We start from the raw sequence: 27,725 nt of genomic DNA on the forward strand, positions 1-27,725 counted from the left end.
GCTGCCTCACAGCGCCAGAGACCCGGGTTCAATTCCCGCCTCAGGCGACTGACTGTGTGGAGTTTGCACATTCTCCTCCGTGTCTGCTTGGGTTTCCTCCGGGTGCTCCGGTTTCCTCCCACAGTCCAAAGATGTGCAGGTCAGGTGAATTGGCCATGCTAAATTGCCCGTAGTGTTAGGTAAGGGGTAGATGTAGGGGTATGGGTGGATTGCACTTCGGCGGGGCAGTGTGGACTTGTTGGGCCGAAGGGCCTGTTTCCACACTGTAAGTAATCCAATCTAATCTAATTACATGAAGTCAGAGATAGCAGAAAGTGAGGTGGATGACTGGAGCTGCATTCCAAGTCATCAACAATAATGTAAGGTGTATCTCCCTGGTTGGTATAAATCTGTATCATGATGTGTGTGAAACAGAATTAGAGGTTGCATTTTCTCGTGTTATGAAATTGAAGGCATGTATTGTACCTTTAAGAGAGAGTGAATGGCGTATTGCAGTGAAAGCTTACTGACACCTGTTTGACCAACTGTCAGTCTCGGAACCTACTGGAAAATTGAAAAGATGTAGCATTTGGCTGCGAAATAGATACCTGAGTTGGTTGCTGTTTTGACAACAATTGAAATCTAACCAATCTGTTTACATTTTGCCCCAGCATTCTAAAACCCAATCAAGTTTGAAATTACTGAATTGACAACGTCAGACCAATGAGACGATTCGATGTTTGGGGTATACTTAAAAAGAAAACAGACATTTTAAAAGTCAGACAAAGACTAATTGTCATTGACAGAGAATGACTGCCATCGTGAAAGAGTGCCATTCAAAGAACACTCTATCAAAAGTACCTTTTCCAGATGTTACATGCTTACTGTAAAATACAGAAAACGACCAAGGAAGATCGTGCAAACGAAAGAAGACGGACACTGGAGATGACAACCGCAGTGTGGTTTTGAAATTAATTTGATGTAATTTCAATATAGGCTTTTCCTGGAAAAATATATTGTTAGAAAGTTGGAGTCAGATAATAAGCAGTTAAGAGAAAAAAGGCTTACAGTTGACAATAGTTGTTTAACTTCAGTTTTAGAGTCAACAACTAATTTGATTTTTTTTTTACATATTGGAATTTGGGAATTCCCTGTCACTCATGTATTAGCGGATTACGAGGCGAGGTGAGCTTTTCTGGGTGTTTGATTTGAAATTTTGAAAAATGTAATAGTAAAAGAGAAATATGAAATGAGGACAATTGGAAAAATGGTGAAATTAATAAATTACCTTGAATGTATGGATTGAATGACTGAAAATGACACAAGTTTACAGACTTGTTAACTGGTTGTATTTACATAATGGGCACGCCAGTGGCACCAAGAAGATGATAATACATCTTTTCTAAGTCAATGATTAAATGAAATATCTTCCACTGCTCCAAGTCAGTAGAGCCGCTGATAAGACTGAGCAATGATTGCACTGACACTAAGAAAAATAAGAGATCGAAAAGAATCGTGTCTAAAAGAAAAAAACCCTCCAGTGATACAAATTGATTCCATAGAGACAGACAATAACCGCCGTGAGTGAGTGCATGTGTTTATTCTTTTCGGTGTCTTCGGGGTTCGCACTGCTACTTCAAAATGCCAGGGACCTGCATTCAATTCCAGACTCGGGAAACTCTCTGTGTGGAGTTTATACATTGCTCCGTTGTCTGCAAACGTTTCCTTTGGATTCTGCGGTTTCCTCCCCGTGTCTGAAGATGTGTAGCATTGGTGAATTGGCCATGCTAAATTGCCCATAATGTTCATGGATGTGTAGGCTCGGTGCATTAGTCTGGAAAATGTGGAGTAATTGGGACCGGGGCATGTGTCTGGGTGGAATATTCTTTGGAGGGTTGTTGTCAACTTGTTGGGCCTATTGGCCTGTTTCCACACTGTAGCGATTTTCTGCTATTTGGTCACATGCAAATGCTTCACAAAGTAAAACGCTTGATCATCCTCCGATATTTTCACTGTAAACAGAACACGACACATACAAACACAAAGTTCACAATTGATGTTCCACATCGCATGAGAGAATGCCTTGCTGACCTGACTTCAGTTCTCTGTTTCGCATAACCTATTTTGGTATATCTATGACCCCCATTCCACACTCATGTTCCTATCACAAGTGGAAGATATCTCTGATAGAGACATGAACTTGCTTTTCAATAGTACAATATTAATTGCCCTCCCCCACGTGTTCCCTGCTGCATCCCTGTAGCTCACCTCAAATATGTTAGAAACAACTTGGCGGAAGTGAGGACTGCAGATGCTGGAGGATAGAGCAGAGAGTGTGGTACTGGAAAATCACAACAGGTCAGGCAGCGTTTGAGGACCAAAAGCCCTTCACCAGGAAAGTCGACTCTCTTCCTCCTCAGATGCTGCCTGACTTGCTGTGCTTTTCCAGCACCACGCTCTCCACTCAAATGCGTTAGAGTGTTTGCAGATGTGGTGGAAATCCGACAAACACCGTTTCCCTTCCCTTCTGAGCCCAAGCCCTTTCCCCTAACAGGAATAGTATAATGAAGGCGCAATGTTAAGGGGCTTGAAAGACTTCACTCTAGCAAATGTGTTCGGAGAGCTGAAAACAAAACAAACTCGAAATATTCTGCAGGTCAGTCGTGCGCTCGGGAAAGAAACATAATAAATATTGCGGGAGAATTATGCCATTAAGAACTAAATAAAGATTAGAGTGCAATAGTTTTAGGGCAGTGGAAGAGGGAAAATATACTTCGAACAACAAAACAAATTAACCATTTTGGGTTTAAAACAGCTTTCGTGAAATGGCAAAACCAACAATAATGTTGTTGGCTGTCGGAAAGAAACAAAAATATTGCCACCGGACAAATATTGACCCCTGTATTAATGAAACGTAAAGGTCAAAAGTGTGGTGCTGGAAAAGCACGGCTGGTCAGGCAGCAAATGAGTAGCAGGAGAGTGGCCGTTTTGGGCTTAAAATCTTCATCAGGAATGAGGTAAATGGTGTAGGAGACCAAAAAAAAACAGAACAAGCTGCAATTAGTTTTCAGGTCAGTCATGTACTCTGGAGAGAAACACAACAAATATCGTGAGAAAACGATGTTAATAAGAACTGAATGAAGATTAGAGTGCATCTGCACTTTTTCCGACAGAATGTAACAAAATGCGATTAAGAAAGAAGAAAAAAGAACCCAATAAAAACATAGAGGGCACAATACTTATTCAGGGGCATATCGAAAAACATTTCTGTTGACCAGTCTGGAGCAAAGTCAGAAAATATGCTACAAATATTTGTCATTCATTTCGCTTGGTTGGCAGACCAGGACAAACCAAAGCCAGAACCTCACACTGAGAGCAACATGCAGAATTAACCAACCAAGCAATTGCACATGGTAACTCAATATGTGTTTTGACTCCTAAACGACATGAGCTGAGAACAGATTATGCTAAATTAAAGAAAGTGTATGTAAATCTACGTTTCATTGGGAGGAGTGTTGCATGTCTCATTTCTGAGAAAGAAGTCGAAAACAAAGATGATCTTGCTTTTAAGAAAAATAAAAGAAACTGTGGAAAAGTGATGTGAGATTCTGAGAGTGACAGAGGCAAGTGTAGGTTTCATGCAGAGAGTGGCTGCATTGCAATGTAAAAAAAGGGAAAGGGGTTGATAGATTAAAATGTGCATGGCTCTTGCCATCATGCTGGAACTGGTGAAACTTCTAAATGATCATCGATTGGGTAAGAACACTGGTCGAGAGTTGAAAATAACGATAACTGTAAGAGGTTATGATTCTGAAAGTGAGGAAAATAGATGTGCGCAGAGCTGAATTTATATTGCTGTGTTCGCTGTTTATCAAGAATAGTACGTTTGGTGATTGAGAGTGTGGGAACTGCAAAATCTTTGGTCGGGGAGAAATATGGCACTTTGTAAACGTCAACATAGAAGCATGATTTGCATGGGATGATAACAAAGAAAAGATGGGTGAATGGAGTAAGTCTCATTGTACGCTAATCTGATTAAGCAATGCCAAAACAAAATCTTCATCGAGACAAAATTCAAAACTCAGACTATAGCCTCCCTCTAATATTGGCCAGCAATATCAACAGCTATGAGTATATATAATTCTGTCCATTCAAGGATAAGCAGCTCATATTTCAGTGTCACCACTGTTACTATGCAATTTAATAATGCTCATATGAATAAACTAGGATCGCATCTGAAAGTTGGTTTAAACTCTGTGATCGGATTGTTACTGATTTTGCTCTTGTGGTTCAGTAAGAACACACCCAAGCTCGTCTTATGATGTCAGAGAGAAAACAAACAAAACATCAATAGTTTTGAAATGATAAACGATGAACAAACCAGTATGAATTTTGTAAAGCTCATGAAGTAGTAAAATGCATGATTTCTATCGGAGAGCAGAAGGTTTTTCAACTTGTTTGTGATTTATCCCTTGGTATACAGGTTATTTTATATTACAGTACGTTGTTAGCTGTGGGCCTTCTGTCTGGGCATACTGCTTATGTCTCAGCATTTGTCTTATTGCTGTAATATTAGTTCCTTGCTTGGTGTAGAATTATCAATATCCCTTGTGCCCATTACCTTCGCATGATTTAACTTTTATTTGAAGAGAAGTTGATCTGCAAGCTTTTGTAGCATTACAAGGTTGAATATGAACCATGTGTGAATTCTTCCTAGGAATTTTGTCTGTTCACACAATGGTTAGATATGAGTTGCATGTTTGGGTCTCATTATGGTCGGTGTAATGAGAAGATAATGAAAGCTTCTTTTATAACGTGTCTGCCTCGATTCTCTGGCAACACAGCCCAACTCCCAGCGGTTAATGTCCCTAATATTTACTGCACAATGTCAATGCGCACTAATACATTGCCATTCTCTTTCAGGTCGCCTATGTCACGATGTGTGAATTCAGATCGCTAATCCCTCAAACTACACATGCAACGACATAGTTGTTGAAATATAACTATGCCATTGAATGTCACTGACAAGACAACCCAAGTCTTTCTTTATTCAATCATCAATTATTCAGGATGCAGAATCCTCAGACGCCATCTCCAAGAATAATTCATATTAATAGAATATTTATTCTGCAACAATGTGAGAAATTCAATGACAGTATCAGTGGTTCAAAAGAAAAATAATAACAGAAGTCTAACATAAGTATTTCGATAAAGTTAACTTAAGGACGAAAGCTTGTAGAAGTCAAATCATGTCATTAGAAAACTTCAATATATTGAAATATGTTTGGATAAATTGATTACAAATGTTGGCTTGTCGTTCCCGAAGCCCAATCAAGCATTCATTTTGACCACATTTTACATATCACAAAATGTCCAGCTACCTGGTTTGAAAGCAGGAACACAAAGTAGTATTTCATTTCCATTTGAAACCAGAATCAATGTTATAAATGCTGTGGAAATGGTGAAGTGTCTTCAAATTTCTTTCAAAACTAATATTTTCATCAATAGGCTGAGGAGAGAGTTTATTTAAAGTAGAGCACAAAATAAGACAGTGGACTTTGACGGGAAGTTTGCAAAACTTTTAAATTTCATTATCAAAGTACAGATAATTTTTGACAAGTTTTTAACATGTGAAAAAAAAGAACAAAATACTGCTTAGCATCTGTATTGACTTGCTTCAAGATATACAATGTTGTGATCAATCACTTGAGTTGAAGTTCATCTTCACCCAGGGAAATTGATGAAGAGAGTAAAACACAACACTGAACAACAACTCAGCTGACGGCCCAAAACGTTCAAGACTTCTATGGGTTGCATTTGTTTTAATGCTTCCAGGTGTGCAACAAATGAAAATAACGGCTGGAAGACCTACAAATATCCTGCGGTGTGGACAATGTGGATTAAGACTTCAGAAGAAACTTGTTTGCATTTTGAATACGATGGCGTTCAGGATTCCAATATAAAATGCAAAGTAAAAATGGAGCATAATTTCAGGAGACAAAGGTTGATCTTTGCTCTCTAAACAAAATAAGAACATTTTGTACCCTGACTCAATTCTGAAACGAAAATCTGGTTCTAGCCAATAGGATTACTTTTGATATGTCATATTTGTAAGAGTATTTTTCTCTCAGAAACATATGTTGGAAAATATAGGGCTGCGACTCTAACAATAAATTACATGTTCCCTTTACCCGTATGATAAAACACATCATTTGATCATCCATTTGGTGGAATATTTCTGTGTACAAAGCAATATCTACGTTTTTAAAATTATAGCAGTGTATGTAAAGGTGTTTGGAAGGTGTTATTTGAAGAGCTTTGTTGAATTTCTTGAAGGCTGTGTTCACTGTTGCTACTGATGTCGGTGATGGAGGGAGGGGATATTGTGAATGTGGCTGATAATCAAGCAGGCTGCTTTGTCCTGGATGGTGTCGAGCTTCTTCAGTGCTGTTTGGGCTTCAATCGTTCTGGCAAGTAGGAAGTATTCCATTACACTTCTAAGCTATGCCTTGCAGATAGTGGACAGGTAGTGGAGAGTCACGAGATGAGTTACTTGCTGCAGTATTTCCAGTTTCTGACTTGCTTCAGAAACCACCTGTGTTTATGTGATGACTCCAATTCAGTTTCTGGTCAATGACCACTCCTAGCATGTTGTTAGTGAATATTGCAATGATAGTAACAGAACTGAATGTCAAGGGGTAATGATTATACTGTTTAATATCTTTGATGACATTAGCCTGTCATTGTGTCAAGCGAATGCTACTTGACAATTGTAAGCTCAAGCCTGGATATTGTTTCAACGTTGTTGCATTTCAACATGGACCGTTCAGTGTTTGAGGAGACCAATTGTGCTGAACATTATACAATAATTTGCTAATTGCAGCACTTCTGATCTTATAATGGAAGGATGGTAATCAATAAAGTTGCTGAAGGTGGTTAGGCCTTAATCGCTATACGCTAAGGTTCTCCTGCAGAATGCCATGGAGAAGAAATAGCGGATCTGCAACAACACCAACTAACTTTCTACGTTTCCAGTATGGCTCCAACCAGTGGACAGTATGCCACTGATGCCCATTGATTCCAGTTTTCTTAGGATGTTTGATGCCACGCTTAGTCGAATGCAGGCTTGATGACAAAGTATGTCGCTTTCACCTCACCTCTTTGAACCATATTTGAATCCACGCTGCAACGAGGCCAGGAACTGAGTAGCCCTGTTGGAAGCCAAACTGGTGCCGATGAGTTTATTATTGCTGAGTAGTTGCTGCTCAATAGCACCAGTGATCACATCATTCATCATCTTACAGATGATCAAGAGTAGTTTGCTGGATGAGTGATTGGCCGGATTTGATTTTTTTCCTGCTTTTTTATGTACAGGACATAGCTGGGTAATTTTCCATATTATTGTTAAATGCCAGTATTGTACTGGAACAGTTTGACTATCGTGGTGGCAAGTTCCGGAACACAAGTCTTTAGTTGCACTGTCGAATGTTTTCAGGGCCTGAGGTTTGCAGTATCCAAAGTCTCCAGCAGTTTCTTGATAACTCGTGGAGTGAATCGAATTGATTGAATACTGGTATCTGTAAAAGTGCAGACCACTAGAATATGCCGAGATGAATTTTCCACTCAGCACTTCTGGCTGAAGATCGCTGTTTAGACATCAGCCTTATCTTTTCACTGATCTGCTGGGCTCTTCCATCATTAATATTTGGATAATTGTGGGCCCTCCCCCTTCTGTAAGTAGTTTTATTGTACACTATCATTCACGGTTGGATGCGGTAGGACAGTGAAACTTACATTTGACCTGTTGCTTGTGGGGTCACTTTGCTCTGCCCATCACTTGTTGCTTACGCTATTTGGCATGCAAGTAACCCTGTTTTGTGGCTTCACCTGAACTTCAGGTATAACTAGTACTGCACCTGACGTGCCCTCCTGCATTTTCTATTGAAGGATTGTGCTGGAATACAACTCTGCTGCTATGATTACCGACATCGCCTCATAGATGCTAAGTATTTGAGTTGCTCGACCTGTTCGAAGTCGATCTGATTTAGCACAGTGATAACGCCATGTAACATGATCAGAGTAATTCTCAACGTGAAGGCAGGATGTTTCCACAGAATTGTGCATTGATCACTCTTACCAATACTGTTAAGGTCAGATTCATCTGGAGCTTGGCAAATTGCAAAGGATGACATCAATTATGTTTTCCCACTTTTTTCTTTCCCTCATCAACGCAGAGTCTCGCCGTTATGCCCTTTAGGTCCTGACCAGCTTGATTTGCAGGACTACTGCTGGACTCTTGGTGGTGGATTTCGAAATCCCGCACACAGACTACATTTTGTGCACTTGCCATCCTCAGTACTTTCTCTCAGTGTCATTAAAGATGGTGGAGTACAAATTCACCAGCTGAGCGCGTACAGGAGGAGGTAATCAGCAGGCAATTTCCTTGTTGATGTTTATCTTGAAGCCACAAGACCTCGTGGGGTCCTCGGTCAATGTTGATGTCTCTCAGCGCACCTCACTCCTGACTGTAGGTCATTGTGTTGCCACCCCTTCGAGGTCTGTCCTGCAAGACGCTCATTGGAATTACACAAGCTGGAAGGCCAGGGTCATTCTTAATGGCAGAGTAGGAGTTTTCCGCAAAAACAAACAAGTCAACTCTTCTCCATTTGTTCTTGCAAATGTAAATGGGACCACGTTGTAAGTGGCGTGCACAGCAGACTTTATCGAAATAATGTCAAGTCAAACAGTACTTCGCTTATTGTGTGGAATCCTGGACAGTTAGGAGGGTGTGATATAACACGAACCCATAGTAACCTTAAAATTAAAAAAAAATAAACTATATTGTCCACACTCGTTCAATTTTGAAGACGTGTTCCATCTAATCAAAACGTTTCTCAACCTGCTTCGGTCTACATGTTAGCCTCAGCGTGATGTGAATAGTGGTGGACAATTAAATCACTCACGGAGGAGAAAACACCACAAATGGCCTCGTTCTCCAGTCAGAAGTGCCACCTGGATGATCTGTTGCTGCCTCGTGCAGCAGTGAACAACTTCACAGACACCCAGTTTTAGTCAATTTGATTCACTTCACGTGATATCAGGTCATTTCTATTTTATCCTGAGTGGTAGGTTGCTCCTGAAGACAGCGAAATGTGAATGGCACATATTTGATATGAAATTGCTGCTGAAAAAAGGTTCCCAGCTTAGACTGTGTGGCAGTCTGATCCCAAATTCGTCATTCCACTCTTGCAGCGGATAATGGCATGGAAATAAGTGTATTCTTTCAATGCAAAACAAAAGCAAATATTAATCAAAAGCTCATTCCACTATCTGGAAAAAAAATAAGCAGTAGTGAAGTTGGCTTCTTGGTGACTGGACATATTTTTAAGTTTTATTTCTTGAGGAATTGGTTTAGTTTTTAATGTTCTTTCTATTTTAAAAAGATTTGATACAGTAATTACTAAAGACAGCAATTATGGTAACGGATTATATTAAATGGCAGATAATACCGAATATGTATTCAGAGTGAGGATGAGTCCAACACTTTGACGAGGTTAATTTTCTCCTGTTAGGTGTCTATCGTTGATAAATGGCTGCTGCCATCAACATCTCAGGTGTCTTCCACATTGCCTTTCCCTGCGATGCAGCTTAATTTTGCATTTGTGCTGCTGTCATGTAAACTGAATGCATTGCTAATATTGCAATCAGCATTCTAAAATCTTTAATGAACAAGTGATATTTGAGCGAAAATGATTGGCAGAATTTTCCACATTCCTGTTTAAATATGAAGTGCTTATCACATCTAATCACCCAAACCCATGATGAATTAATAGTATTAATGTTAATACATCACAAAGCTCTTATTTATCAAATTTTAATGAGGAAGAAGCATCAATCTCGCTCTGAAAAAAAGCTACTTTTAATAAATCAGGCTTCGTCTGCGATCGAAACTGACAAACCATCAGTCACTATAGTTAAAAAGGCAGCTGGTCAACTAGAAAGAGCACCTCAAACTGTTTAAATGAAAGCAAATCAGCCTAGTAGCATGAGGTATACAGAGATATACAGTATCCTCTGTGAAACGCAGACAAGCACAGTCCCTGAGAAACTTGCCTCTATACTGTACTTTAGGCTGTGAATCTAAACGTCAGAAACATAGGAACACCCATTTAATTCGCTTCAATGGTAACCCCAGACTGATAGTTTATGTCTGCATGCAGAAGTAAATTCAGAATATCACAAGTCTGTTGTGTACAGTTTGTGATCTCAAATGCATGAGGGATAAAGTGGCAATGAACGACGAGCATTTTCTAGGACTAGCATCGAGGCACAGGGTCGATCCAGAAACCGAAACTGTACAAAAAATGCCACTCTGGAAATGATCATATTCAAAGTCAGAATGCGGTTCAAATTCGAACTAAATATTTCACGATGCTGGCATTTGTTTAACGAGAGCGTTTGTGAGATTTGGATTTATAAATTAATTGATATCACTATAGAAAATGAAAATGTTGGTGAGGATGATACCGAGATACTTGAATCTAGACTAGAAGCGATTGAGGTTCACAAGGAAGAGGTATTAAACATACTGCAGACTGTGAAAATAGGTAAGTCCCCTGGGCCGGATGGGATCTATCCTAGGATCCCCTGGGAAGCAAGGGAAGAGATTGCCGAGCCTTTGACATTGATCTTCAAATCATCATTGTCTACAGGAATAGTGCCTGAGGACTGGTGGTTCCCTTGTTCAAAAAGGGTAGTAGAGACCACCCTGGTAATTATAGACCAGTGAGTCTCACTTCAGTTGTTGGTAAAGTGTTGGAAAAGTTTATAAGAGATAGGATTTATAACCATCTAGAAAAGAATAATCTGATCAGGGACAGTCAGCACGGTTTTGTGAAGGGCAGGTCGTGTCTAACGAATCTTATTAGCTTTTTTGACAAAGTGACAAAACAAGTAGATGAGAATAAACTGGTTGATGTGGTGTATATGGATTTAAGCAAGGCGTTCGATAAGGTACCCCACAGTAGGCTATTATACAAAATGCGGAGGAATGGGATTGTGGGAGACATAGCAGTTTGGATCAGTAATTGCTGAAAGAAAACAGAGGATTGTAGTTGATGGAACATGTTCACCTTGGTGTCCAGTTACTAGCGGCGTACCGCAAGGGTCGGTGTTTGGTCCACTGCTGTTCGTCATTTTTATAAATGACCTGGATGAGGGCTTAGAAGGGTGGGTTAGTAAATTTGCGGACGACACTAAGGTCGGTGGAGTAGTGGATCGTGACGAAGGATGTAGTAGGTTGCAGAGAGACATAGATAGGATGCAGAGTTGGGCTGAGAGGTGGCAAATGGAGTTTAATGTGGACAAGTGTGAGGTGATACACTTTGGATGGAGTAATCGGAATGCAAAGTACTGTGCAAATAGTAAGATTCTTTGGAGTGCAGATGAGCAGAGAGATCTCGGTGTCCATGTACACACATCCCTGAAAGTTGCCACCCAGATTGACAGGGTTGTTAAGAAGGCATACAGTGTTTTGGCCTTTATTAAGAGAGGGATTGAGTTCTGGAACCAGAAAGTTATGCTGCAGCTGTAAAAAGCTCTGGTACGGCCACACTTGGAATATTGTGTACATTTCTGGTCACTGCATTATAAGAAGGATGTGGAAGCTTTGGAAAGGGTGCAGAGGAGATTTACTAGGATGTTGCCTGATATGGAAGGAATGTCTTACGAGGAAACGCTGAGGGACTTGATGCTGTTCTGGTTAGAGAGAAAAAGGTTGAGAGGTGACTTAATAGAAACATACAAGATAATTAGAGGGCTATATAGGGGGACAGGCAGAGCCTTTTTTCCAAGTATGGGGACGGCAAACACCTGGGGACACAACTTTAAAGTGAGGGGAGATAGGTATAAGACAAATGTCAGAGGTAGTTTCTTTACTCAGAGAGTAGTAAGGGTATAGAATGCTTTGCCTGCAACGGTAGTAGATTCGCCATGTTTAAGTGCATTTAAGTCGTCATTGGACAGGCAAATGGACATACATGGAGTCGTATAGGTGGGATGGGCTTCAGATTGGTATGACAGGGCGGCGCGACATCGAGGGCCGAAGGCCTGTACTACGCTGTAATGTTCTATGTTCTATGATATCTACATCATAAGCTCATTGAGTCTGACCCGTTCAAAAACAAATGTATAAATATTTCACTCCCATTCTCCACGTCTTAGCCCACAGTCTTGTATAACTTGGCATCACCAATAGTCATCTAGATACTTCTTAAAATCAATGAGCGGTCCTGCTTCTATCACATTTACAGGCAGTGAATTCCAGATTCCCACTAGCCCTTTCTATGAAAAAAGTTTCCTCATAATTTTTTTTATCCTAACCGTTCTGCCTATTAACTGCAACGCATGCCCTGTGGTGTTTGATCCCTCGAACATGTTCGTGCCCTATGTCTCACCCTCAGTACCCTCTACTCCAACGACAAAAAAACCTATTCTACCTTCTATCTCTTCAATTCGAGAATTTCAAAAGTTTCCAACATAAAATAAAATTCTCTCCATCAGTGGTGAATCCGTTTAACAAAATGTTTTTTATTGTGAAGTCAACCCTGTCTGCTGTTTCCTTTTAACTCTACAAATATTTATTTAAATATGTATTGCATTTCCCTTGTGAATTTATGATTTAATTTCCTTTCATTGCCCTGTCAATCAGTGCATTTCAGATCTTCGTAACTCGTTGTGTAACACCCATACTCATTATCTTCTTTCAGATTTTTTAATGATTAACAATTTGCGATTTTATCGACACCTCCTACCAGTTGAAAATGTTTCAAATGTCTAAAACCATTTTTATCAATTAGTTTATTTATTGCAAATTGATTTCTCCTTACAGGACTTGTTGATTTTAATTTAATTTGGTCACATTTCGTAACTTGACCGGAGAAAGGGCGTTCCCTATGACCGAAAACAATCACTGGACCATGTCACAATTGGACAACGTTCATGGTACGCCTCAGGCAGTTCCAATGACAGAAAGGAAACAAAAAGATCTGGAGAGGCCTAAAATTAGTTTCTTACCTGAAGGTCGTACCAGACAATGTGAGGACATGCCTCGAAGTAAATTCTAGCAGAGTAAAGGAATCTGACTAACTATCCAACCAAACAGTTGTGAAATGAGGTGACAGCGTGTGAAAGCATTTGGAGTGTATGACATTGACTGGAAATGTGCAACAGACATATCCAAAACCAGATGATGAAATGTTAGAGAGTGGCTGTTTTGAAGGACATACCCTCCATTTCCGGATCTGATTATGCTTCGGTTGCCAGTTTGTCAACTGACCCATAAATTAATATTCTCACCCTCATGTCCAAAAACAGACCACGAATGCTTTGTTTAGCATTTCTTCGCAAACCATGATCAATATTCTGTTTCTTCTTTTCTATTTGAATGCAAAATGCCATTGTTGAGAAGCAGAGAATTTGAGATGTTTTCTGTTCAGTTACAGTTCATCGACCTCTAGCAAATCAACATCCAGCTAGCTAACCAGTCAATCTCGAGTCGACGAGAGATTTCAGGCATAACCTGCTGTAAGGCTCAGAGGTTGACGAAGTGGTGCTACTGACAAATATTGCAGGAAAATATTTGCAGTTCATCATTCGTTGCTGGTCCTCCCATTTTCGCACTGTATACTCTCTCTAATTTGTTAAGGGGCATGAAGCTGTGGAGAAGGAAACAAGATCTTTCTCTGTCGTTACGCCTTCTGTGTCTGCTGCAACTGGGGTGATGAGGCTTCTGCTTTCCAGCAGGAGTAGAATGTGTTGTGTTTTGAATGATGAGGTGAAGGTCTAGAGAAGGCAAGGGAAATTGGTGAGTGAAGTGCTGGGCATTTGAAATAATCTCCATGGTAGTGGCAAGCACCTGTCAAGCAATGAAAGCACGCAATGAGAGATGAACTGCTTGGGACAGTGTTTTTAGTTTTTCTTTGCTGAGATGATGAGACGACCATTTTAAGAAAGAAAAGCCAAACATTCATGCACAGGAGTTGATTGTACTGTTCTGTTCTGAATTATAAATGCATGAAAGTATATTCGTTTCTCTGGAGCGTTATCAGTCAAGTACGTTATTTGTGGTAAAAAATGGTCAAATATTATCCCCAGATACCTGCATATCTGAATGAGAAGATGCTATTGTTTGATAATGCTTTAGATGTTTAATTTTGTTTCGGTCTGACTACCTCATGCTCAATGAGGTTTCAAATGATTTTTTAAAAAGTCGGTATAAATGCATAACTTTTTGAAAACAAAACAGATTCATCAATTGGGGCGGCACGATGGCTCAGTGGTTAGAATTACTGCCTCACAGCACCAGGGACCCGCGTTCAATTCTCACCCCGGGCAACTCTCTGTCTGGAGTTTGCACATTCTCCCTCTGTCTGCATGGGTTTCCTCCCACAGTCCAGAGATGTGCAGGTTAGGTGACTTGGCCATGCTAAATTGCCCGTAGTGTTAGATGCATTAGTCAGGGGTGAATGTAAGGGAATGGGTCTGGGTGGGTTGCTCTTCGGAGGGTAGGTGTGGACTGGTTGGGCCGAAGGGCATGTTTCCACTCTGGAGGGAATCTAATCTAATGAACATCCTCCTAGGATAGGTGAGCAAGACGTTATTTAAAGAAAATTTTCAAGACAACGGTGTGCATTTTTAAATGAAATATATGTCCGCTTTGTTCCTTCGAGTATCATGCGAAATAAAGACAAACTGAGCCAGTGACCTCACATTAAAAAAACTGTTACCAAATTTAACAAAGGATGCAAAAACTAGAAGCACAATGAATATTGTATAAATTGTGTGAATTGGAATAATGTTCAGTGTCATACAGATCTGTAGCAGGGAGAGAAAAAACCCTGCCACCAACTACAGTTCATGTCAGCAAAAAAAAACAAATTAAACAAGTAAACATTTCAATCCTATTTTCAGCAATTGGCACAGAGCCTTGTATGTATTGGCATGACAAGTGCAAATCTAGTTCCTTCTGCAACGTATAAGGGTTTGTTCTTTTATCACCCACATCGGCAGTAAGTAGCAGATGCTCAACACCTTATCGGTGAAATGTTTTTCCTCACATATCTACTATAATATCTGCTTCTTACCTTAAATTGTTAAGTTGTTCTTAAGTTCTCCACATGATGGCAGATACTTAGTTATTACATGGCGAGTCTTGAACATACCATCAGGTGTGGAATTGTAAAACATGACTACCACAGTTATAGAAGGGAACAAATCCCTTCATTTTGCTATTAAGCAGTTAGCAGTCTAGTTAATTTATTAAATCAGCCTTTTAAATTGCACACTGTCACCGATGCAATACGTTTTATACTGAGCAATAATATAAAAGTAACTGAGCATTTCTCGGTAAATATTCTTATACTATATTTAATGATGCTGCTAATCATCTTATTCTTTCATACGTTCATGTGAACAATCAGATTTTTTTTTACATGCCTTGCACAGTAATGGGGTATAATCCAAGGGCCTCCAATATCACACACAACAATTGTCTAATTGATCTGCATTCCGGCTGAAAAAAATCCTTTATTGCCATTCGTGGATGTACATTATTAAAGTCTCCATATTGTTTAAAATATTCATCTTGTTGCACCAAAATGTCTGTACTGACACAAGAGAAGATGTTTGAACGTTTTCTTGAAATTGGTATTACAGAGTGCATAGCAGGCTGGGTTGACAGCACTGTTTATGTAACAGAGCCAATATCCAATTGTCCAAACTGCATTGGGGACACAGTTTGAACAAAATGTTTTAATGAACACGATAACATCGTATGGGGTCCAGGTTATAATAAATGCCAGGAGAATTGCGAAGACGGTTTGAGTGACTCTCAATTCTCGGGTTGTAACTGCTTTCTTCTTAGCAGGTGACTTGGTCATACCAGTGCTTTTATCATCAGCTGTGATGTCTCTATCTGTTCCCCTCTGGCTGCTGATGGGTGGAATTATTCCTGCTTTGGTGGCACTGCCGTTGTAGTTTTCAGATTTGCGAGCTATCTTTAAACAAAAGAGTTTGTATATTTCTGATTTGAGACAGCTTCGTGCATGAGGAACATTTGAACTCTCTTGCATCATTCCTTGTTTCTTCTGTTTTGTTGTTGGAAAGGAACTTGTTTCACTGGAGAAGTCTCGCTTTTTTCCTCTGTGATAATTGGAATTTGGTAGTTCTTTACTTTGCTTTTTGATGGAATAAACGCCGTGAGGCACGTTGTTTATGCTGTTTTGATCTATTTTCATCAATTTATTCATCACAAGTCTTGGACAAGCACTATCCTTGCTTGATTTAGACATATTTCTATCTTCTTTTATTCGACTCTTGCTAGCTCGAGATATGTGTATGTATAAAATCACCATGATCGTAACAGGGAGGTAAAAGGCGACTATTGTAGTGCCAAAAGTAACCGCAGGATTTGAGAGGAACTGAACATAACACTCGCCATCACTAACGTTCTGTTCCCCTGTGATAAACTGCCAGAAGAGAATAGGAGGAGCAAACACAATAAATGGTAACATCCAAGCTGTTGCAATCATTATCGCTGCCCTCTTAGTTGTTCTGCTCAAGGGGTAGCTAAGAGGTTTAGTCACGCAGAAGTAGCGGTCAAGGCTGATCACAAGGAGGTTCATGACAGAAGCATAGCTCACAACATAATCGACAGCAAGCCATAAATCACACACCACTGGGCCCATAGGCCAGTAACCTATTACAATGTAAATGGTGTATAGATTCATGGAGAATACACCTACAATCAAATCAGCGCAGGCTAAGCTGAGCAGAAAGTAGTTATTAATAGTCTGTAGTTGTCTATTGATCATAACAGATACTATAACCAGAATGTTTCCAACTATTGTCACCAGACTTAAGGATCCTGTTGCAATCACAATGAAGGTTAGTTCAAACCTTTTATAAGACATCACTCTTACAGTGTCCAACAAGCCCGATGGGTTACTGAGAGATACGTTTCTCTCTGTTCTGTTTTCCATTCTTCGACTTTGGTGTGTGATTTGCACTGACAAGACAAAATGTTGACATGAAATTTTGATTTCAAATTATTATTTGAATACTTATTAGGAAGAGCAAAGTAATGAGCTAATATAAACATTAAATTCTTCCACTGTGAACAGAATTAATTATGAATGACCTCCTACTTCATGTTCTGTAAATTGGTTATAAATTGACACTTTCATACATATCTCAGCTTATTGTGGTAGCTCGAAATGCTCACCTATGTCATCTGTGTTTTCTGAAAAAATCAGTTAAAGGTGGCATACTTTTATTGCTTTCAGTTATTACAGTGAATTCATGTATTAACAAAAAAGTCCCCTCAATCCATTTAATTCAGGTCAGCTTTGAAGTGTTAATACAGAAGAGGTTCCCCACAACAAAAAAAAACACGGGAGAATCAATATAATAAGGTCTCAGTCCTATGCAGATGCGAATGTTATGTTCAGAAATCTGACCCTGGAGGACGCACGAAATATGAGTTGAAGTCACTTCACATCGATGTCAACCTTGGCTTCATTTTTGTTGTGATCTTAGTTCAAAAGGAACATACCAGTGAGGACGAAGACAGACGGTACCACTATGCAGAGGTAAAAACAAGGGCTGCAGATGCTAAAAACCAGATTCGAGATGGTGCTGGAAAAATACAGCAGTTCAGGCAGCATCCGAGGAGCAGGAAAATCGACGTTTCCGGCAAAAGCCCTTCATCAGGAATAGAGGTAGAGTGTTTGCAGGCAGAGGTAGAGATAAATGAGAGGAGGGTGGGGGTGGGGAAAAAATAGCATAGACTACAATAGTTGAATGGGGGTGGGGATGGAGGTGATAGGTCAGGGAGGAGGATGGGGGAAAGTAGCAAAGAGTACAATAGGTTAATGGGGTGGGGATGAAGGTGATAGGTCAGAGAGGAGGGTGAAGTGGATAGGTAGAAAGGAAGATAGGCAGGTAAGGCAAGTCATGGGGACAGTGCTGAGCTGGAGGTTTAGAGCTGGGATGAGGTGGGGGAAGGGGAAATGAGGAAACTGGTGAAGTCCACATTGATGCCCTGGGGTTGAAGTGTTCCGTGGCAGAAAATGAGGCGTTCTTCCTCCAGGTGTCGGGTGATGAGGGGGAGGCGGTGAAGGAGGCCCAGGACCTCCATGTTCTCGGCTGAGTGGGAGGTGGAGTTGAAATGTTGGGCCACAGGGTGGTGTGGTTGATTGGTGCGGGTGTCCCAGAGATGTTCCTTAAAGCGCTTTGCTAGGAGGCATCCAGTCTCCCCAATGTAGAGGAGACTGCATCGGGATCAACGGATACATTAAATAATATTGGTGGATGTGCAGGTAAAACTTTGATGTATGTGGAAGGCTCCTTTCTGGCTTTGGATGGAGGTGAGGGAGGAGGTGTGGGCGAAGGTTTTGCAATTCCTGCGGTTGCAGGAAAAGGTGCAGGAAGGGAGGATGTGTTGTTGGGGGGCGTGGACTGGGCCAGGTAGACACGGAGGGAATGGTCTTTGCAGAAGGTGGAAAGGGGTGGGGAGGGAAATATATCCCTGGTGGTGGGGTCTGTTTGGAGGTGGCAGGAATGTCTTCGGATGATTTGCTTTATGTGAATGTTAGTAGGGTGGAAGGTGAGCACCATGGGGGTTCTGTCCTCGTTACGGTTGGAGGGGTGGGGTCTAAGGGCGGAGGTGCGGAATGTGGACGAGATGCATTGGAGGGCATCTTTGACCACGTGGGAAGGGAATTGTAGTCTCTATAGAACGAGGCCATCTGGTATGTTCTGTGGTGGAACTAATCTTCCTGGGAGCAGATACAGTGGAGGGGGAGGAATTGGGAATACAGGATGGCATTTTTGCAGGAGGTAGGGTGGGAAGAGGTGTAATCCAGGTAGCTGTGCGAGATGGTGGGTTTGCAAAAAATGTCGGTGTCATGTCGGTCGTCACTAATGGAGATGGAGAGGTCCAGGAAGGGGAGGGTGGTGTCAGAGATGGTCCAGGTAAATTTAAGGTCAGGGTGGAAAGTGTTGGTGAAGTTCATGAATTGCTCAACTTCCTCACAGGAGCACGAGGTGGCGCCAATGCAGTCATCAATGTAGTGGAGGAAGAGGTGGGGAGTGATGCCGGTGTAACTACGGAAGATGGACTGTTCTACGTAGACAAAAAAGAGACAGGCATAGCTGGTTCCCATACGGGTGCCCATGGCAACCCCTTTGGTCTGGAGGAAGTGGGAGGATTCGAAGGAGAAATTGTTGAGTGTGAGGACCAGTTCAGCGAAACGAATGTGAGTGTCAGTGGAACAGAACTGTTGGCGACATTGGGAGAGGAAGAAATGGAGGGCTTGGAGGCCCTGGTCATGGCGGATGGAGGTGTAGAAACATTGGATATTGGAGGAGGTGGAGGGCATGGGCCGGGAACCCCATACTGCCCGGTTCTACCTCCTTCTCAAGATTCACAAGCCTGACCCCCCTGGCCAACCCATTGTCTGAGCATGCTTCTGCTCCACTGAACTCATCTCTACTTACCTCAACACTGTCCTATCCCCCTACTCCAGGAACTCCCCACATGCATTCTAGACACCACCCATGCCCTCAATCAATTTCAGTGTCTTGAATTAAATACAGGCAAGACTGGGTGTTGGGTTTTAATGAATGTTTATGCATTTGAATAAAGAAAAATGATATATCATGTATGGTGTAAAGGAAAATGGGTCCCCATCGGGGATATTTATATTTTTTTCAAGTAGACAACAGAGGCATGATTGAACAAATAATCTTGGGTGTGCTGCATCGTTCTCTGAATTCTGATTCTCCAAATGTAAAACTCTTAATAGGGTTCAGTATGAAATTTCCACACTGAGGTTACAAAATTATATCCACTTTTGATTTTAGAAAACAACATTCTGCCGAATGTAAACATGCCTTTATGCCACATACACAAGTTTGGAAGCGGCCATTTCCAGCAATTCATCATTAACTGATGGTCGGTAAACTTAAATTACAATTTGAAAGGTGAGGTAATTTCAAAGGAAAATAAACATGCTGTAATTTTAGGAGCAAGTAAGTTGACACTGTATGACTGTAGTCTGTTGTGAGTCATACATGTACAGTGATTTCAGCATAAATAGCGAGGCTGATAAAGTGTACTCAGAAAATACATTCTGATTTAGTCAGCAGAGTTGCGAATTTTTATTTCCTGCTCTACATCTTATTTAAGTCACGTTTCTGAGTAAGACTGATCAGCTTAAGTTTTTCATTCAAAAGTTGCTTCTATTGAAAAATATAGGTGCGAGAATTGATGGGTGGCACGGTGCCACTGCTGCCTCACAGCGTCAGAGACCCGGTTTCAGTTCCCGCCTCAGGCGACTGACTGTGTGGAGTTTGCACATTCTTCCATGTGTCTGCGTGGGTTTCCTACAGGTGCTCCGGTTTCCTCCCACAGTCCAAAAATGTGCAGGTTAGGTGAATTAGCCATGCTAAATTGCCCATAGTGTTAGGTGAAGGGGTAAATATAGGGGAATGGGTTTGGGTGGGTTGCGCTTCGGCGGGTCAGTGTGGACTTGTTGGGCCAAAGGGCCTGTTTCCACACAGTAAGCAATATAATTTATATTAGCATATATTGTTAGAAAAGTGGATTGTCTGTTGTGCTAACCATTTGTTAATCCTTTACTAATATCAGAATTATTGAAGAAAAAGGTATCTTTGTCACTGAAGGACAAAACCAATAATTGTACAATGAAGCATGTCACCATTGTGATAACAATTCGACATATGTATTTGTTCACATTTCTTTTGCATCTAGGAAATTGATAACAGCCTTGTTTTCTTTAATCGGAACAATTTAACTTCAAAGTGAAGAAATCTGATGTTTTCCTTTGAATTGTCCTGCTTTAATTTTGCTCGACTTCAGCAAATCAATTAACTGTCTCACCTACTTGACGATACCCAAAGATGTCTTTGACCCTTTACCCTTCACAAACTGGCATCGAGAAAGGGGAAGTCAGTGCCACAATATAAATTGAATCTCTGTGAGGTTCCAGAATCAAAACGTTCCAATCATTTTAACACAGAACGGCAAGTTTGTTAGCAGCATTGTATTCTCTATGGAGTATTTTCCTCATGTCCACATTTGTCAGTAACTCTGATTAGCTCAGAGCACACCACTCATTGTTATGTATTATTCAGGACGATGCTTGCACTTCCATAGCCTCATCAGCATATCGGTCTATGCCCTTCCCCATACACACTTAATCTGGTTTCCTATTGATTGCATCAATTTTAGGCACGCCCATCACTAGGCATGATGACAAATTTCTCATTCTGACTGCTTATTGGGAAAGTAACATCCAGAATTTTCTCTCAGAAAATGCATTTATTTGTACTTATGTCGTCTTTTATTTATATCGTACAGTCTTGATCACTCTTGCCAGGTAAATTAATTTGAATGCCAAAACGTTCATCATTTTGAAGACTATTATGACTTTTCAGTTCACCATGAATTTTATTTTTTCTGAATTTCCATCTGAAAGTATCGACATTAGTTCTGTTCTCTTCCATCTTTTTTTTGCCGACGAAGGAAACCATATTATCTGCCTTTGTGCACAGTTTTCCGCTTTAGAGAACTGTGGTCGAGTATAGCTTGATTCCTGGAAGTATTGGAGAAAATTACTGCAGAGGCTGGAATCTGTACTGAAAATAATAAATTCTGGAGATCATAGCGAGTCAGCCAGCTTCAATAACATTTAGAGTTGAAGTGACTCTTCGTCAGCATATATGCTACATATAATTGAGTTGGATGAGAATGTAGTCCGTCTGATTTGCAAGTGTACGTATAAACAACAGGATTCCAGCACTAAACACTGCAGAACAAATGGAAACTAATGGAAACTTTGTCTCCAGTCTATTCTTACTTATATTGGTCTATCCTGCCTCACACAAAATATACTTTTTTTATCTCTGTTGGTTACATTTATTCAGTCAATATATTTGCCTTATTGGCAGTTGCCTTTAGTCTCCTGCTTTCCTTCTTTCTAACTTTTTTTGTCTTCATGCATGTCCCATCGACTGACTGCACATCATTAATGTATTATAAAACGGATGTTTCAAAGAAGACCACAGTTAAATGCTTTGCATTTTGAAAACAAAGAATGTTTTTCTTTGTCCTGTGGTCAGTTTGAGTGCTATAAGCAACATTTTGTGTTTTCCTCGAAATTCAGTCAAACCAAGTGATCTTTTAGCAACCATTGAAAAACATCTGCTATGTTCATTAACAATGATAGGCATTGTAATTACAAAAATTCGAAGTGAGAGTTTTGATTTTATGTGACAATTTCTGTGTGCAAGTTAAGCCATATTTCTTGTCAAGCAGTATCTTCCAAATAATGTACAACACAGTAAAGGAGCAGTTGAATAAAAAAAATTCTTCGACTCAGTCTTATTCCCTTTTCTGCTCACTTCAGCCTATCATCATGCAGTTTTATTTCTTTAATTTTGATACGTTTTACCATCTTTTTTATAGTCACATTTTGAATGCCCACTTCAATCTCTCTTTCAAAAGGTCCACTTCCTCATCATTGTTTTGATTATGAAATCTTTTGAATGCATTATTGATCTTGTTGGTCTCTGAGCCTGATCTTCCCCATAAAGAAAATTCAAGCGCTGCATCTATTCCCTTGTTCTGCATCTTTGTTTAAAATAGCCTACTAGGATGTTTTTTAATCTTTTAATCTTCAATTTGCTGAGAAGTGTAATCTACAATTGTATAGATTCGTAAATTATGCCACCCAGTAATTTTTGGATTATCTGTTTTTGTATTCACCTCACCATTTCCAGAGTTTTCAATACCTTGATGTAACATGGATATCTGAACTGAATACAGTTTCGTAATTGTGCTCTAAAAATGGTTCAATTAATGTTTAACTATTACATTTATCGACTTTAAAGAAAGCTGCAACCTTTGTTTGCTTTTATTTGCAGCCTTGATGCCACTTGGTGGAGTGATATGCCGTTAGTCCAACAATGATTTCATCCTCTATCTCAACATGACTTATAGCTGCATTTTTGCTAATTCCAGGTGAGGGGGATTTCCCCACCAAAATGTTTCACATCGCATTTATTTCTGTTGACTTTAAGTCTCCAATTGTTTTATCAAATCTCAACTTTATTATCGTCACAGTATAAAATGTTCATGTCCTCCGTGGAAGCAATTATCCCACTCTGACACCCCTATTCTTCTCAACTACTAAATCAAATGTAGGCCATTTACAGTATGACGTTAGTGAGAGTTAGCACTAACGCAGTATTCGCTTGTTATTAATTAATTAATTAATTGACTAATTTATGTAAGGAGATTTTTGAACGCATTCTTTAAATGATCCCTGAACTTTCTGAATGTCATGGCATAAAAATAAGTACGTATGCAGCAACGTAGGAGCTGGAGAATGAATCCTAACCCTCGTCTTAAATAAAAAGCTTCACTGTAGACTCAGATTCTGAGAAAAACATTCCAAAGCATACAATGTCTACTACATGCATCAACCATAAGAGAATGAAATTCCCTGACACAACAAAAATTGAAATTACAGGTTTTGATTGTCTGTCCATCACCAATTTCCTAGGACTGTCACTACTGCTGTTTCCCACTAGGCTCTTACAGATTGTGCTGGATAATAATATATATGAAGTGGTAAGAGCATGAAGCAGTAGAATGATAAAAAAAACGGGAGCATCAGGGTAAGAACATAGTGAAGATGCATGGGTGTCAACCAGTCTTGTGATTCCGTAACATTTCTTGGTTCAGAAGAAAACAATAGCAGTATGCTACCCGTGAACATAACATACCACGTGATATCCTTTAGCCAGCTCAGTAAAACCACTGATCCCAGAGCAAAAGTCGCATCTTTCTTCGTGCAATATTTATGCTTCATCTTCTGGCAACAAATGGGCAGAAATCAGTCAAAGCTAAACATGACCGTGAACCACGTAAAGCAGTCTGTGTTTGCATGCAGCATAATGTTATTCATTTTAGATATTTGGATGATCTGTTCAAATGGAAAACTTCTTTGAAAAAGAACAGGAAGTTGCCTTATTATGAGATCAATAAGAAGAAGCTGGAGATCCACCACAGCCACAGATATCAGGTAACAGGTAATAAATTTGGTGAGACAACAATCTCCAGAGATAGGATCATATGTCACTATGTTAACTGTGAGGATAAATATATAAATAAAGAAATAATTCAGACGTGTAAAAAAAACTATCAGTTTCACTATTTAGATCCTGTATTGGAATATATACAATACATTGACAGTTACTCTTCTGTTGATATTTTTCAGCCCAACTCACATAAACATATTACTAAGTGAGAAACTCCTCAAACTAGCATGTTCAAAAGCCAAAATATGGTGTTTAATATTCGTGTCAGCTATATTCTAGGTGCTGGTAATGCTGTGTGGTCAGCAGACAATTTTTAAAAGTCTCAAAAAGTTGTGGCCCCACGTGTGTGATCTTTTCCTCACACAATAAAGTTCAAGAAAACTATTATCTGGGACAAAGCAGTGTTTTTCTCACATGGTGAGACTAAAGAACACACCACTGGGAGCAATCACCAAATTCTGCTCCCTGATGCATGTCATTGACAAGCTGTCTCCTACTGACAAATGCAGTACACAAACAAAATAAAGAAAAATTGGAATGACTATATTCGAAATACTACCACAATGAAAGTTTATTTAATGACTAAACAACAACTGTTCCACGACAGTAACGTTCCATAAACGGACTCTTGCCTCAGGCAAATTCAATAAACACTATTCCTCACAGACAGTTCTCCAGTCCACGAGCGAAAAAAAACCCATCAAGGGTACACTCTGAGCGAGAGAAAGAAACAGAATACAAGAATCTTTTCTGCATTATTGAATGATGTATAACAGCTTTTAAATTGAATCATGTGCCCTGTGGCAGCTTGACAGAACGCTTCTATTCTACTCCCATTGTTCCAACTTAAAAACAAAATGTTTTTAAGTTGGAACCAGTTTTAAGCCAATACAGTACAAGCCATGTACTGTATTGGCTTCGAACACACTGCTTGATATTTCTATCTCAACCTGTCTTGATGAAAAAAAATGCACATCTTTAAGCCATAATATCGTCATAGTGCATGCCAAGGGCTCCAATTAAAAAAAATGATGCCAAATAAATTCTGAGCTTTCAAATCAATAACAAGGGGAAATTCTGGCAGTAAGCAAAGTCACCAGTTGTAAAGTTACCACCGAACTGACATGACCTTTTAGAGGCTCAGAAAGGGGATCTGTCTTGCAAACCTGGTGACAATATATTTCAGACTTCAACGATAGGGCTGAATCATCTAGTGACACTCTGTGCAGATTTTCTGCTTCCACATTCTCTTCTTTCGGCATCATGGTAAGTGCAATAATTGATTGAATGTAACCTCTCTCGATTTCTGAGGCTGCATTACGATAATCTATTACAGATGGCAAATTACTTGTAACACCAACATTGGACTTGTGACAACTTTATACTATTAGGGCACTGACAATTGTATAATCAAGACCATCAGTGAATGAAAATGAATAATTAGTGGTTAGGAAAAATATAAATTGGAAGTCTTGGAGTCACAGTGTTACTCTCTTTAATGCCAGGCAACTCAGGTTCGGGTCCAACCTCAAACGATTTTGGTGATGAACGTTAAAGTTGGACTGTGAGCAAACCGATTGACTCTCAGCCTGTAAATCCTTCCATAATCCTGATGGCATTCGGTAAGGACAGCAGAGCCTCTTCCTCAGCAATCCGGTAGAAGGCAATGGAAAGCCAAGGCAATCACTCCAACAGGATTATCTTCGGAAACTTTCTATGCTTTGTATCTATGAGACAATCCTTAATCTAGGCAGGATATTATTTGATAACCACCAAGGCGGAGGAAGTAATGTGCTAGCATCGATTAAGGATTGGCTAATAGACAGAAAATAGCGTCTATGAACAAAATGATCATTGTCATATTTCCAAACGGTGATCAATAGGGGATGAATATGATCAATACGTATGTCTGTTAGCAATAAATATATCAATGATTTGGAAATGGAAATCAAATGCATTTTTTCAAGTTTCAGATGATATAAAGCAAAGCGGGGATGTTTGTTATGATGAAGATATAAAATGTTTTCAGGAGAATTTTGACAGGAATAGTGATTGGCAAGAAGAAGGTAATAATATATCATCACTAAACGTTGGTGGTTATCCAATTTATTTAATAAGACTAGACGTCCAGAACCCTTCTTAAATTGGGGAAGGCTAAAATGCTAGATGAAAAAAAAGGAACATTGGTGTTCTGATCAATAAATCTCTGATTCCTAACATTTAAGTATATTTACGAAACCAGTTAACATTGAAAATAAAAAAAAAAACACATTTAAATGATGTGACTGAAAGAATAATGTTCACTAACTGATTGGATTCACTCGTTCAAAATGTCGAGACCTTGAAGAATTAACAATTGCCTGCATAGACATACCTGGAACACCAATAGCAGCAGGGAGATGATAATAAATCGTTCCAAAATCAATGCTGAAAGCATATATCATTCACTGGTCCATTTCCACTCAGCATCTGATGAGTTTGAGTAATGCTTCTGCTCACAACAAAATATATAACATATTGAAAAGAGTCACGTAAAAAAGGAAACTCTCCAGTGGTACGAATTGATTCCGTAGAGATACACATCAATTGCAGTCAATGAACAGATATGGCCAGATAACTCATTTTAGTGTAACACAGTTTTCTTTTATCATAGCCTACATTTCGCTAAATGTATGTTTTTTCTCAAAGTAATTTCCTTGATAAACCTCCAACAGTCTCAGATAAACATGCCATAGAACAATCTGAGTTACCCTTTCACGACCGCCTTTTGCGTGAGACGATACTTCGCTCATCAGATTTTAGCTCCATGTTAAGCATACTCCATTTCGATATAGGTAACGCCCCAATCCCACATGCAACTTCTTCTCACAAGTGGAGAAGAGGAGAATATGCTGACACAGCCAACCTACGTGTTCCAACACTACAATAATGATTCCCACTTTTTGTGTATTATCTGCTGTTCTCCCATAGCTCACTCCACAAGTGTTATAAGCTCTGCAGATGTGACCACATTCCTAAAAGCCCCATTGCCCTTTCCATCTGCCCCCATGTACCTTTCCAACCTGGTGTTGCAGGAAAATAATTTGAGACGTGAAGGTGCTTGAGAGGTTTCACTCAAAGAGGTAAATTGTTCAAGACAACGAAAAATAGAAAAAAACTGTGATTTGTCCACATGTTGGTGGTGTTCTCTGGAGAGAGAAAAAGAAAGTAAATGCTGCAGAATTAGTCAGTACTGAATAGAGGTTGCAAGCTAATAGCTTGATCGCAGTGGAAGAGGGTAAAGTAGGCGTCGAAGATCAAAATAAGGCATATGGCGTACTGGCTTTTATTGGTAGAGGAATTGAGTTCCGGAGCGCTGAGGTCATGTTGCAGTTGTATAAGACTCTAGTGCGGCCGCATCTGGAGTATTGTGTGCAGTTTTGATCGCCATATTATAGGAAGGATGTGGAGGCACTGGAACGGGTGCAGAGGAGGTTTACCAGGATGTTGCCTGGTATGGTAGGAAGATCGTATGAGGAAAGGCTGAGGCACTTGGGGCTGTTTTCATTGGAGAAAAGAAG

At 39.9% G+C, this 27,725-nt stretch overlaps 1 protein-coding gene across 1 annotated transcript; it reads right to left on the reverse strand.

The window, feature by feature from the left end:
• Positions 1-15,617: 15,617 nt before the first annotated feature.
• LOC122541232 (muscarinic acetylcholine receptor M2-like) lies at positions 15,618-26,621 on the reverse strand. The gene is made up of 2 exons (XM_087978904.1): positions 26,540-26,621; positions 15,618-17,044 (listed from the first exon to the last, which is right to left on the reverse strand). Exons 1-2 carry the CDS (start codon positions 26,607-26,609, stop codon positions 15,618-15,620), a joined length of 1,497 nt encoding a protein of 498 aa, XP_087835030.1. The 5' UTR covers positions 26,610-26,621.
• Between the last annotated feature and the right edge of the window lie 1,104 nt (positions 26,622-27,725).

Source organism: Chiloscyllium plagiosum, unplaced genomic scaffold, assembly GCF_037043375.1.
Source record: "Chiloscyllium plagiosum isolate Xiang-an unplaced genomic scaffold, Cpla_swu_hap1 HiC_scaffold_35, whole genome shotgun sequence".
NCBI classification, from domain to species: domain Eukaryota; kingdom Metazoa; phylum Chordata; class Chondrichthyes; order Orectolobiformes; family Hemiscylliidae; genus Chiloscyllium; species Chiloscyllium plagiosum.

Coding starts and splice junctions, on each gene's coding strand:
- LOC122541232 (XM_087978904.1), bottom strand. CDS start 26,609: ATGATATATGCTTTCAGCATTGATTTTGGAACGATTTATTATCATCTC. Junction 17,045..26,539: donor TGCTGCTATTGGTGTTCCAG/GTATGTCTATGC, acceptor TTGTCTTGTCAG/TGCAAATCACACACCAAAGT.